General features: G+C 37.0%; 2 protein-coding genes across 3 annotated transcripts; one reads left to right on the top strand and one right to left on the bottom strand.

The window, feature by feature from the left end:
• Positions 1-229: 229 nt before the first annotated feature.
• Positions 230-6,841, bottom strand: LOC127796268 (uncharacterized; the record flags this gene model as incomplete). Its single annotated transcript, XM_052328331.1, has 3 exons — positions 230-1,423; positions 1,511-1,545; positions 6,445-6,841. Coding segments are annotated over 3 exons (1,317 nt in total), but the record flags the coding sequence as incomplete, so codon positions are not given.
• Positions 6,842-8,287: 1,446 nt separating this feature from the next.
• On the top strand, positions 8,288-13,563 carry LOC127796221 (KH domain-containing protein At4g18375-like). 2 transcript variants are annotated; one of them, XM_052328253.1, is made up of 8 exons: positions 8,288-8,456; positions 9,225-9,862; positions 10,501-10,896; positions 10,998-11,252; positions 11,818-12,087; positions 12,328-12,392; positions 12,575-12,648; positions 13,109-13,563. In XM_052328253.1, exons 2-7 carry the CDS (start codon positions 9,284-9,286, stop codon positions 12,621-12,623), a joined length of 1,614 nt encoding a protein of 537 aa, XP_052184213.1. In that variant the 5' UTR covers positions 8,288-8,456; positions 9,225-9,283; the 3' UTR covers positions 12,624-12,648; positions 13,109-13,563. The 2 variants fall into 2 exon arrangements, with proteins under 2 accessions (XP_052184213.1, XP_052184212.1); XM_052328252.1 differs by having other exon boundaries at positions 12,830-13,563.
• Positions 13,564-13,917: the final 354 nt, after the last annotated feature.

Here is a 13,917-nt window from a genome sequence, read left to right as displayed (position 1 = left end):
CGAATTTTATTTTTCAATCCATGGAGTAAATTATTAGAAAGCTTTGACAAGTCTCACGAAATTACCAATTTTGTGGTTTCATTTTGTCTGTTAAGTGAAGAACTTGCACTTAGGTTAGCTCAGTCAGGCCTCAGGTCGAGATTAGTCCTCTGCAAAATGAAAGGGATGACATTTATTGGCTTCTTCTGTGTGACAGACAGCGAAAAATCAAAGCAGCAGAACATAAAAATTCAGCCAAACACCAACAAAAGCCATTCTCTATTAAATAGCCATTTTACTAGTCCGAAACCACCCATGCCCATGCTTGCAATGAGACCCAGACAAGAGTAGAGGATTTTACATGCTAGTAACTCAAAGAAGTCGCAAAAATATGCAGTTGCCCTCTCCCTCCGGAGCCAAGGGAAACTCATCCCATATTTCGGCTGCTGGCTGATCTGATCACAAACATATCATCCCATCTAATTCATCAATACCTGACCTGCTGCTTAATAACATATAAAAGCAAATTCCAGCACCAAAACTACATACAGAATTCTTGTCATTTCATACCAATACCCGGCCCCGGTGTTGTCTTCGATGACCCAGCAGCAGCTGTTCCCTGCTCTCCGGACCTTCCAATCAAGAGGGGGGAAGAATATGAGCCAATCTTCCTCAACTTCCCCGGAAATTCCTTGCCTGAACTACCCTTCAAGGCCAGATTCTTTCTAATTCTGTTCCTATTGAGTAACAACATAGTGTTGCGTGAAGGAGCTTGCAAAGCCCCTTCTACACAGTCACCTGCCTGAGTGCAGCCCCAGGGCCTTGATGGGCCGTCCTCGTTCAGGGGTCGAAGCTTTGGGAAGCTGCTCTTCAGCTTGGAGAAAACACGCTGCTCGGGGGAATTTTCTTCCTCTGACCTCGCACAGAGAGGACAAGGAGGGTCGCTTTTGCGCGTCTTTGGTGTTGTTTGCTCCAAGCATTCCGCGTGGAAAACATGACGGCATGAAAGAACTCCAGCAACTGGCATGTCCCCACTTTTCACAATTCGACGAGAACTCCAGGGTGATCTCTGTGAAAGAAACCTCTCGCACAATGCACATTTAAAACCATCGGACGGATTACACAATCGACTGAAAGAATCAGACTCCAATTGCTCAGAAACATCTGTAAAATCAAAACTACCACTGGCGCTGCTAATACGTTGAGACTCTCTTCTAGGGACGCCAGCATCAAGCTCTGAAAAACTAGTGGCTGATGTGTCAGCAGCTTGACCTGCAGGTGTTTCAGATGGAAAGGACAGGGGGTGAATGGGTTTGGACATAAAGCAACGGCGACTAGGGAAATTGCGGTGGGAGGATAACTGTGACTTGGTCATTGCCTCATAATCACTACTGTCTGATCGGGATGAAGTAGAACCCCTGCTATCTTGGACAACTGATGTTTCCTGCATATGTTTCAAAATAGTCAGGAAGTCAGGTTCCATTAAGGGACTCATCAGCTGAATACCAAAGCAAATATGAACATACGGTACCTCCCTTGCTGGTGAAAATGATAATAGACCTAGGACTGCATCAATGACAAGGCAAAATGAGTCAGCATATGAAATCAATGATATGAAACACAAATTTGACATTTTCACTTATTTGACAGCAGTGATAGAGGTACAACATGACCAATAGTTTCTCAATGATATACCATAGAAAATATTCACAAAACCAAAGTAAGTCTTTAGGCATAGTTCAGAACTGCTACACTAATTTCACTACACATCTTGTAAACTGTGGTGCTGCATGGGCTTTTACTTGGTGTCTACCTGTCACACTAGTTGGCAAAATTATAAAAAGAAAAGGAAAATTGCAATAACCACCCCTTAAGTTCAACATAATTTCAAGAGACTCACGGTTTGAAAATAACAGTGATCTTCCCAGATGTTAAACAAGGGACAAAATGACCATTTTCCCTTCATTCTGTCCCCTCTTTCCTATCTTTTTCTCTGCTTTCTCCTCTAATTTTAGAAAAATAAAAATAAAAAATGAATGTCATCTAGGTTGAATAGCAAAGCCAGATTAGGGTTTGAGATGAACAACAAAACCCAACTGTAGGTTTGAAGATGATAGAGAGACAGACAGACAGAGACGAAGAGAGAGAGAAAGAGAGAGGAGTGAGCATCTCAAACCAAACCAACCCAAATCTGGTTCAAGATGCATCTTGAACCTAGACCTGGGTTCCAAGATGTGTGTGTGTGTGTGAGAGAGAGAGAGAGACGCTTATATCGTCATGCTACTGGGAGGTTGTTGTCAATGCCATGAAGTTCTCTCTCCTCCCCCACTTCTCTTTTTTGTCACCATCGGAGAAACCCTTGTTCAAATCAAAACCAAACATGAATTTGGAAGAATGAATTTGGATATTTCAGTCAGTTATGTAGTGATTCGGCAACTAAACCGAATTAATTGACCTTCTATATAATAGAACCAGATGGAACCAAAATCTTAAAAAACTGATTTAACTTAAATGACAGAAATTAATCATAATAATAATGTAAACAACTGAAATGACTAAAAATAATCAAAATAACCAAATCATATTCAAAATAACCTATATAGAGAAAGTCTAATAGGAATTTAACGTATTTCAGTAAGTGTAATTATTGCAATAGAGATCATATTAGGTTTATAATAATAACAATTTCATAAAAAACTAAAAATTTAGAAGTATTATTGTTAAAATAAAAAATTGAGTATTAATGTTAAAATAATCATATATTTTGATCAATTCAGTTAAAAACCAAAACATTACATTAACAAACCGAGAACAGAAAACCGGAAATCATTTTTTTTGTATATCAAAACTGAACTGAACCAAATTTAGTAAAAAACCAACCAAATTAACTGAAATTAATTTGTTCAGTTCAAAAATTCTGTTTTAACCAAATAATGCTCACCCTAGAATGGATTACCATCTCCCACATACTTGGGGGCTTGCAATGCAGAGGTACATGAATGATTATCAAAGATCCATAATATTAAAATATTGACATTTGACTCCCTGCCCCTTTTTACATAATTACTTGCCCTTTCATCCCTGAGATTTCATCACCCCATGAAAGGCAGGATGATGAATCTTAACCTCAAAAGCACAAATTTTCAGCAAACTCCTTTCCCATAAGCCCTTTCATGTTAGCTACAAAAACCAAACAAAAAGAGAATCGCAATCTAATATAGTTACATGGAAATATCAGATTCCTGACTTGAAATAGGAAATCCCCCTTTTACTCTAGGAGGAAATAATGAATAGTTCTGGGGAATTGCAAATTAAGTATGATGAGATTAATGGGATGCCAATACAAACCAGCAGTTATATCTAGCAAGATACTATTTTACTCACAGAGTTCATACATAGTGACAAAGAATCCATATCATCATGAGGTGGAACTCATTAGTTTAGTAGACAGGCAAACTCCAACATTTACACATCAAAGCACCCAAACTACAAGACTGACTTAAAAAAAAGCAGGCATCATTCAATAGCATTTGTGTGGTACAAATCTGCAATGCCATGCAGGTATATCAAGAAGTAAATTCAAATGTCATGGGGTTTGGAGGTAGGCTTGTGGGTCAGAGGTTGAAGAATCATCAACAGCAAAGACCCATGGCACAAGCCTGTACCGTGACCATTGAACTATCAGTTTTAGGTGGAAACGATTTGGTATCCTACAGAAAACCTTTGGGATTTCTTTTAACGTTTAGCTAGCAACACAAAAAATATTAGATTTCCACATCTACACATTCAAGGTCCTAACAATTTCCATTGAGCTGTTTAGGAATGAAATAAAGCACCGAGTGTGCCGCATGTCAAAAGAAGCTATTATCGGATAACATGAAGTGCAAGGATGAAGAAAAATAATTGACATAAAATAAAATTGAGATATGAGTGAGACAGTAAGCACTTTTGAGAAGACATTATTAAAGTGTTGGGCGATCCCTCTGCCATGTGTCACCCTAGTTTGTAGATTGAGTTCTTTCATTTTAGTAAGAAGTTAAAGAGTCGCACAAGTTCTTTCATTTTAATTGTTTAACTGTCTTTAACAAAAGTTCTTCCGCAAAATAGTTCACCATGACTACAACCTGAAGTCAGAGAGAGGGAGAGAGAGATTCCAGGAGGTAAGTTATAATAATAGCTGCAATACGATACCAGACAAGGTACCAAATTTGTCATCAGTACAATACAGTACGATACCAGATGGTACTGGGGTAGCATTGCAGATTTTAATACTAAATTAACGGTATATATTGTAAGAAAATATATAATGAAATTGTTTAAGTATATAAATCATCAGTGTTGTGAAAAACATGTCATAAACAAATAATTCAACATAAAAATAAATCTACATAAGGATACATATTATATGCAAAGAAATAAATTCTGCAATTGATGATAATTGAGAAATAGATTGTACAATTAATGATATAATATACATATGTATGTAAAAAATAACTTGTATAAAAAAACTAGAAAAAGCAAAATATAAATAAAATTAAATTAACTCCGATCTAAAAATTAAAATTTCCATTAATTTTTAAGCTTCTCAATAATTATTCTTTTGTTTTCATTTTTTTTTTTTACAAATTTTTATCATCAAATTAAAAAAGAACACCATATTTATAAATAATTCATATAATATATCCTCCAAAAGTGGCTATAAACCAAGGGTTTTAGCCTAGCATGCTTGGCACATGCCAAACAATGTTTCGTATTATGAAATAAAGTAAATCACTTTTAGTACCACTGGACCACCAGCATCAAGATATTTCTGGTCAATATTGGCACGTACCAACTAGTGCTTTGTCCGAAGCGGGATATAAACAACTTTATACTTTTTTTTTTCATTTAATGAGATGATGCATACCGGCCAGTATGGAATGGCATTAGCAACTACGATTATAATCTTAGATATAAGCCCTGGGATGCTCCTCATCCTCACCACAAACTATATAATATCTTTTAGTAAAACGTCTTGCATGCAAGACAGTAAATCAATACATGAAATAAAATGCACCCTTTGAAATCACTTTGAATTGGAATTTTCTATTTGAAGACTTATTAGAGGTCAGTGACTATAGCATCTAGGAGAATCCTTGCCAAAAACAAGGAGGGAGATTAAAGCAACCAATGATTTTGATAGCTAGAACAGCAGAGTTTGCTCACCAACTCAATGAGCACAATCTAGAGTAGCCTAGTAGATCAACAATGATTTTATGCCGGTAACTTCAGAGTGCATTAAGCCTATTACTTGGAATGGATAGTTGGATATTAAATAGTAAAAATCAAAAGGAAGCAATGTTAGTAAATGTTGAAAATAGAATGCATAATTCACTCCATCACAACTGAAATAAAAAAAAATACATTTTTTAATTACTATTTTATAGACAATAACATGTCCACTATTGTATACTTATAACTAAGAAGCTCAAATACCATGACTAGGGCATGTTGAGACGGCAACTTAAAAAAAGTAAAAAGAACAATGACATGATAGAAACATGTCAAATAATAAGCTCCATATTTTTTTATATATACATGCATACATATAAACAACTTAGTTAACCCCACATAGTGGGTATAAAGGCTTGATATTGTTGTTTTTTTACATAAAAATAGCTCGCATTTTTTATTTTTCACGATCATAAGGAAATATGTGCAATTAAACATCTTAATATAATTAAGAAGAGTCTACTCATAAGAACCTTTTGAATTCAAAGAGCTTAAGATTATAGAGTTTAAAAGATAGAGAGCTATTAGACATGAGTTGACACTGTTTTATTTTAACTTATAATGCAGTTTTTGTTTAACTGATGGACATGCATGATATTATGATGTACACAACTACCCTCTAAATGTCTATGAAGTGTCCAACAACAACATATTAAGCACTTACAACAATGTAGAACTGTGCATGCCTCTTAAAGTGGCAAATCACAAAAACCAAAATGAAGTTTAGCAGATAAAGCATTAATTGTGGCACCCCCTCATCAACTATGGAAAAATTGGAAATGGACAATTGAAGCAGACCTAAGAAAACCATTGTCAAACTGGTTTATAAAGACGCGCACATACACACAACTCATTAGGTTTACATTTATCGATCATATTCATGATTCAGTTCATCATATTCAAAGCAACAAGCAGTCAAAAACAAGTGTGGATCAAAATATTGTCCTTAATCTTTAAGACCAAAAATAATACGAACTTGGAAAAATAACTTAAAGCAATTGTCATGACCAAAAACAACTAGAAATAGAAACCCAAGTTAATAAATGCAATTTTCCATTAGCACAAGCTCGAAAAACAAAAATAATAATGAAATAGCTATCAAGACAACAAAGTCTTGAATATTTCAACATCAGATATGTTAAAAGAAACACAAACACACACACACACACACACACAGAGAGAATAATTCATTACCTCTCCTTGATGAACTTCCATAATCATCCATTCTAATTTCTTGTATTGTTGGAGGAGCCCATTGCTGGGCTGGCGACATTTCAGATGGACTACTGAAGTATGGACCAACAGTGTCAGATATTGAGTATTGATTGGAAATATGGTTTCCTCTCATCCAGCTCCTACTTTCTCTGCTGTTTGATGAGGTAGAAGAATTGTACAGTTGATTACCATCATGAGAACCAAATGATAGCCCTTCAGGTTGAAACTGGAAATCCCATCTTGATGGTGGAGGTGAGAAGCTTGTATTAGTTCGCCAATAGGGTTCATTTGGACCCAGGGACCACTCCCTGCTGGCTGCATTAGAGCCATGTGGCCTAGCAGCCACGCAACAAAGGGACCCCGTCTTAGCTATGTTTTATTAAACTCAACAAAAAATCTGCTGTGGTTGCCTCTACAAACTTCCACAACTTGACAGCAGACCAACCAAAAGCTCACCTCATGCTCTCAAAATACTACATTTTCCAATGACACAACAAATCTGCTTAGACATATCACTTATGGCATTTACTACATATGCCATCTAATCAAAGATTTGGCAATCAATAGAAAGAAGCTGCCATTTTTGAATAGACAATGCTCATATATGATGAAATTAATCCAATACCGCCTAGAGAGCACAGCTGTCAACTTATCTCTCCTTATAAGTGCATATAAAAAAACACATGCGCCTCACCAATACAATATATGAACTCTACCTTGCATGCTTACAAGGTATGGGAAGTTGCAAAACCTTGTTCAGAGTTCTCCCGCAGACAAAACAGCTGCAAGAGAAAAAAAAACAACATTAACACAAATTTCATTATTACTAAATCCACAGAAAGGACATGGCCAACGTAATATTTTCGAGTAGAACTCTTTCATGTGTATCTTAGCCACAAAAGTAATGCAGATAACTTTTCCTTCTATTCTCCATTATGTTAAAATCACAAAATATATGTGTGTGTGCATATATGAACAAATACACCTGATCTACTCATAGCTCTACGGGATAAAGGATGTTTATGAAAAATTAAGACGAAAGTGGCCGTTCCTAAACTACCAAAAGGGAAACCAAAAAAAAAGGGAATTTAAAGGAAATTGAACTATATGAACGAAAAATAAAACCCAAAAAAAAAAAAAAAATCGTGGAAATCCGAATATTAGGAACTAAAAGAAGAACACAAATGAAAAATAAGTCCACGGAAACTGAGTATTAGGGAAGTAAAAAGTAAATGCAAGCAAACCTAATACAAAATTGACAAGCACCGATGGAAAAGTTTAAATCTTAACATCTGCGAGCATAAATCAAACCACATAACTTCAATTAACAATTTTGCACGCAAGGGGTTTCACATAAGACACTTCGGACAGAGATACCATCATCACCAACAATGATTCCAGTGGACAGAAAAAATCAGGAACCTTATAGACAAATTCAGGAGTCCCAGAACCAGGGCTTTACAAGCCAACACATTAGCGTATACACACACACACACACACATACAAGTAGAGAGATAGAGCTTACGATTTGTGTAGGGGATAAGAACTCTGCTGGAGAAGAAATGCCTTGACTGAGAAAACCCTAATATGTCGGGGAAGAGCGCGATTATCGATGGCCTTAACTTGCACTGTGCCCCCTCATGTATGCCCTATATTTCAGATTACCCTCATTATTCTTTTATTCTACCAATTCAACTTTCCCGATCTTCTGATAAATTTCAATAAGCACCCTATAGTTTGAAGAAAATACAGAAAATGACCTTAAGTTTCATCTCGCTGTCTCGCTGAAAAGCGACTGTAACTATAGGTTTGGGCATTTCCGTAATTTAAAGTTCGAACCCTAAAAACACAAATCAGGGGTTAGATTTCAGATATTTTTGCAGCAAGCACGCGCCCTAAGAGAGAGAGAGAGAGAGAGAGAGAGAGATTTATCCATTCGAAGAGACTCCAACGAGGACGCTCGCTCTCGTCTCCAAACCTCGGTTTCTCGAGTTCGCTTTCTGTTCTCCAATAATATATATATATGCTCGTAATTTGTTTTGTTTTGTTTTGTTTGTTTCATCCACTGATTGCCAACTTCGGCTGAATTTTTGTGATTCTAATTGTCATGGTTGATCGGGAAATTAAATCTCTAGGGAAATTTATAGATGGATATGTTGTCATGATTTGTAATTGTGTATCCAAACTAAGTCTGATGGGAAGCATAGAACTGGTTGACGATTTTGTTTAATTTTTATTTTCAACATCAACGATGAAGTACGCTCTTTTATTGTGCCGATCTAATTGCTTTTGAAGTCGCGAGAAATCAGTCGCTGCAGTCATTTTTAGGGTTGAAATTCGTGGGATGAGTTTCAGCATGCGAAACAAAGCACTCCTGTCGTTTTCATGGCTTTTTTCTAGTGAATGTTTACCGGGGGTTAGTTTGATGTGTTATGTAGGTCAATACTATTCCGTCTGGTAATTGCATATCTGGAGCATATGGTTTTCTGTTCCGAAGAGATAATTTTAGTATTATAAAGGGTCATGATTTTGTTGTGATCTAGGTCTGTATGGAGGTGAAGGGGCTTGAAATATCTGAGATACTTATGTTTATGTCTGCTTTAATTTTTTACTTTCCATTTTGCTCCCTTGTCAATGTAACTCAACTTGACGGGTTGACCTTTTCATCAGAAGTTATGATTTATTATCTGATAATAGTTTGGGGCTTCTGTGAAGCTAGAGTTCTTTATGGTACTTATATCTTTCTTTCCTGGCTGCAGTTTTGATTGATTCAAGTGGTGGGGATCTGCTTGGGCTCTAGATATACTTGCACATCGTAATGGCTGAGCAGAGGAATAACTATGGTAAGAGATCCTATTCTCGATCTGACCATCCTGGAGATGGGGGTAGTAAGAGGAGAAATCCTTCTGATGAAAGGGACCAGAACGCTATTGGGTCAGAGGATACTGTATACCGTTACTTGTGCCCTGTGAAGAGAATTGGAAGTATTATCGGAAAGGGTGGTGAGATTGCAAAGCAACTGAGAGCAGAAACTCATTCAAGGATCAGGATTGGGGAGACTGTGCCTGGATGCGAGGAGCGTGTCGTCACTATTTATAGTTCAAGTGAGGAAACTAATGAATTGGAAGATATTGGAGAGCTTGTTTCACCAGCACAGGATGCTCTATTCAGGGTTCATGACAGGATTGTTGCTGACGAATCACTTGGTGAAGATGAATTTGAGGATTCTCAGCAAGTTACTGTTCGAATGCTTGTGCCGTCAGATCAGATTGGATGTATTATTGGGAAAGGGGGACAAGTAATTCAAAATATGCGTACTGAAACTCGTGCCCAGATTCGAGTTCTAAGTCATGAGCATTTGCCACCTTCTGCCTTGAATTCTGATGAGCTTCTCCAGGTAACAGGAGTCATTTCTACCCATGCTATCATATATCATCAGGTTCTATTGCATGTTTGTTCTTGAGAATTAGATCATTACACCTGGTTACATGCACATCTTACACTTGGTTACACGCACATCTTACACCTGGTTACACATGTTTATTTTTTATAACGAAGCAACTAGATAACTTAACATCTGGACAAAAATGAAGTTCTATAATTGGTATTTAATATCCATTTAGCTGTTCATGCACTTACCCATTGATTGTCTGTTGGAGTTGTCAATAAAATTATTAAAACTTTCCACTGTTTATTTCAACTGGCTGTGCCTCAATGAAATTGAGAAGTAATTATTATTGTTCAAAGGTGTTAATTACCTTTGTATCTCTGGGCATTGTTGAGATTGCTAATAGCACAGGTTTTGTACATATTCTAGGTTATGTAAGCTTTGAACAGTTGGGAGCTATGAAGCTTCTTGTTATAATTTTCTCTCTCGCTGGATCTGTTGGATTATCATCTGTCAGCCATGATTAATTTGAAAATTTTGTCCTGGATGATAGTAGAGTAAGGGCTTTGTTTGCATATTATTGGCTGTACACAATGGTTGGTTGGATACATTTTTTGTTGTTATAACTATTATCTTTTGATTTTCAGATAACTGGGGAGCCCTCTATTGTCAGGAAGGCCCTTTATCAAGTGGCATCTCGCCTCCATGATAATCCATCACGATCTCAGCACCTTCTGTTGTCATCATCTTCAATGTATAAATCTGGTGGTGCATTTATGACCCAAAGTGGAAGTGTGCCACTTGTGGGTGTATCTTCATTGATGGGTCCTTATGCAGGATACAAAAGTGACGTTGGGGATTGGTCAGGCTCTGTAAGGGAATTCTCATTACGTTTGGTTTGTCCAATTGAAAACATTGGAGGTGTAATTGGCAAAGGTGGTGCTATTATCAACCAAATAAGGCAGGAGTCTGGTGCATCCATCAAGGTTGATAGTTCAGGTGCTGAAGGAGATGATTGCATTATATCCATATCAGCAAAGGAGGTAAGCATCATTCTCTCAGATGGTTTATTTTCTTCTTTAACTGATAAACTTCCTAGGAAAAGGTCTTGATATTATGTGATTATATTATTTGGTCTTATCAGTCATTTGAAGATCCATCGCCAACCATTGACGCAGCAATGCGCTTGCAGCCAAGATGTAGTCTGAAAACTGAAAAAGAATCTGGTGATTCTGTATATACTACCCGCCTTCTAGTTTTGAGCTCACGAATTGGATGTCTTATTGGTAAAGGAGGGGCCATCATTACAGAAATGAGAAATGGCACAAGAGCAGCCATCCGCATTCTTTCAAAGGAAAACCTTCCTAGAGTTGCTTCAGAAGATGAGGAGATGGTGCAGGTAAAATAAAAATGTGTGTGCATGCTTGCACGCATGCTTAACTAAGAGAAGTAGCATTGTTACTGTTGTGTGGATTTTACTTCTTTTTTCTTTTTCTTTCCTTTTTTGGTACTGATATGCCACTCTCTAGTTATTCTTTCCCCAGTCCACATTAATGCACTCTTAATTTGATGAGAGTTATCAATGATGTTGCTTTTATGTGTCTTTTCCTTTCTCCCCCCCCCCCCCCCCCCCCACACACACACACACTTTCCTGTGTTATTTTTCCTTTCCATAGTGGTATTTCTTTATTATCTTATTCTTTCCTCTGTCCACATTTATGGTTCCTTAATTCGGTAAGAGTGCCCTTCTGTACTTATTCTTTCCTCTGTCCTCATTAATGCACTCTTAAATTGATGAGAGTTATCTGTATTGTTGCTTGAATGTGGCTTTTACTTTTTTCCTTTCCTGTCTTATTTTTCTTTTTCAGTGGCATTTCTATCTTTGCTTATTCTTTTCTGTGTCCACATTTATATGCTCTCAATTTGGCAAGAGTTATATATCATATTGTTTTGATGCCAACCAGATTACTGGGGACCTCAATGTTGCAAGCAACGCCCTTCTACAAGTAATTATGCGGTTAAAAGCCAATGTATTTGAAATGGAGGGAGCTTTAGCTGCATTGCCACCTGCTCTGCCATATCTCCCTGTTCCAATTGACATGTCAAATGGTTCAAAATATGGCAACCGTGATAATAAGTCACGTGGACGGGGATATGCTGCTTACTCTGATGGATATGGCACCAATGACTTGTCTCTGAGCGACAGTTATGGTGGTTTGCAAGTAAACTCATCTGTATGTGTCTTTTCCAATTACTTTCCTCCTCATGACAAACTCAAATTAGTTTGGATTTATATTCAATTTCATATATTTTTCTACGTAACAATTTTATAAAAATAAAAGATGATGCTTGAAAAGTTTATGACCTTTTACCCAGGGAGGAAGAAAAGTTTTTATTAAATTTATAAACTGATTTTATACCCATGTGATCTTTTGCTCCTCTTGATAATGGTGTTTATTGTCACCCTGCTTTAGAGTGGTGCTGGAAATGCATATGGAGCTTATAGCATTTACTCATCTGGTCGGTCTGGTGGTGCTGGGTATGATTTATCTTTCTTTCCACTATTAAAACTGAATTCATTTCCAGAACTTGTCTTTTCTTTTTTTGGGGAGCTCATCACATGTTTGTTTGTTCCTTTTGGAGTTTGGTAAGATTTTCTTTTTATGTTTTTTTGAGATGTCTACACCTCAACCATTCACTGAGTCTTAGATTTGTTGACAGGTTATCTGGTCAGAGCCCTGTTTCCCATGGAAAACATCATGGCTATTAGACTCATAGATTATTGGGGACTACAGGTTTCGTAACTGCTCCTTTTATTTCACTTACTCTTATACAACTTGCTGTTTTCTCAATATATGTAGACATAGTGTAAAAGTCTTTGCTTGTATCTTAAGACTCTAGACCTAGCTGACAGCCATGTTTTGGATCTAATCCTCTGTTTTCTGTTTTGTTTCCTTTCCTCTCCCATCAAAACAGCTCTATCTACAATGCCTGAAGCCAAGACCATTGCCCCTTTTGATGATGTCTCCAGCCTAGACCTGAGGACCAGACGAACAGCATTTAAGAAATTATGTTCCACCCCGTCCTACCTTAATTTGTTTTGTTGTCAACTATTTTAAATTTATTATGGCCTTAGAACCTATTTTCACCAAGCCAATGTAGCCAACTCATCCGACTGTTGGAGCAGCTTATTTACTTGTGTAAAACATATGAATGGTGGCCATGATGGTTTCCTCTTTACTTCTTTATTTTCAGGACTAGATTAGACTACAAAAGAAAGATTGCATTGGTCTATTGGATTTATGCCCCATACATTGTACATGCGTGCCTGCTCTAGATGTTGCTTTTGCAGTAATCTTGGCTTCTGATTCCTAAAGAAGGGCATATTTGCCTGTCTTCAGATTCTAGAAAGAAGGAATTGCTTGATCCCACTGTTGTTAGTATTGGATTATGGTTGAAATTGGTGATAGCAAGTAGACTTTATAACCCACAAGTTGCTTTGAGGGATGTAATTTTTCTCTTATGAGAATCAGTTTTTGAAGTTGTGATTTTGAAACGAATACCATGGTTAAGCTATCAGTTTCACAGTAGCTCTGGGGATGATTTCTGAATTGATGCTTTGTGCTCATATCAATGTTGAGGGCTTAACTGCATATTATTGATGTCAAGATATTATGATTATATGGTAAAAGGTGTGTACTCTTTTCTTTCTCGGTGTTATGAGGTCTGTACAATTTTTTTAGATATTCATGACTCTTTGTGGGTTTTATTGAGTCCTTTTTTTCACTCCTGCAACTAATCTGCCAGGTTGATAAGTTTCTGGTTCGGCTTCACTGCAAAAAAAGGTAAGTTGCTCTTTTAGTCAGTATATTAGATTATGCAGACTGGCAATATCAAAACTGTAAGGTCTTTCTATTAATAGTTGTGCAAAATGTTTTCCAGTTCTCTACAAAATCTCCAGTTCCCTTTTTTCAGAGAAAATTGGGAAAGTGTGTCCAAATGTTCAGATGAAGGGCGGGATTTTCTGTTGGGTTGGGAGACTCAATTTCAGTTCAAATTTGGAA

This window comes from Diospyros lotus, chromosome 3, assembly GCF_014633365.1.
Source record: "Diospyros lotus cultivar Yz01 chromosome 3, ASM1463336v1, whole genome shotgun sequence".
Taxonomy (NCBI): Eukaryota; Viridiplantae; Streptophyta; class Magnoliopsida; order Ericales; family Ebenaceae; genus Diospyros; species Diospyros lotus.
Note: the sequence above shows the minus strand (reverse complement) of the source record. Positions and strands in the feature narration are given on the sequence as shown.

Excerpts from the sequence above, each read along its gene's own strand:
- LOC127796221 (XM_052328253.1), top strand. The coding sequence starts at position 9,284 with ATGGCTGAGCAGAGGAATAACTATGGTAAGAGATCCTATTCTCGATCT. Across the intron at positions 11,253-11,817 it reads AAGATGAGGAGATGGTGCAG|ATTACTGGGGACCTCAATGT; the intron begins GTAAAATAAAAA and ends GATGCCAACCAG. Across the intron at positions 12,088-12,327 it reads GTTTGCAAGTAAACTCATCT|AGTGGTGCTGGAAATGCATA; the intron begins GTATGTGTCTTT and ends ACCCTGCTTTAG.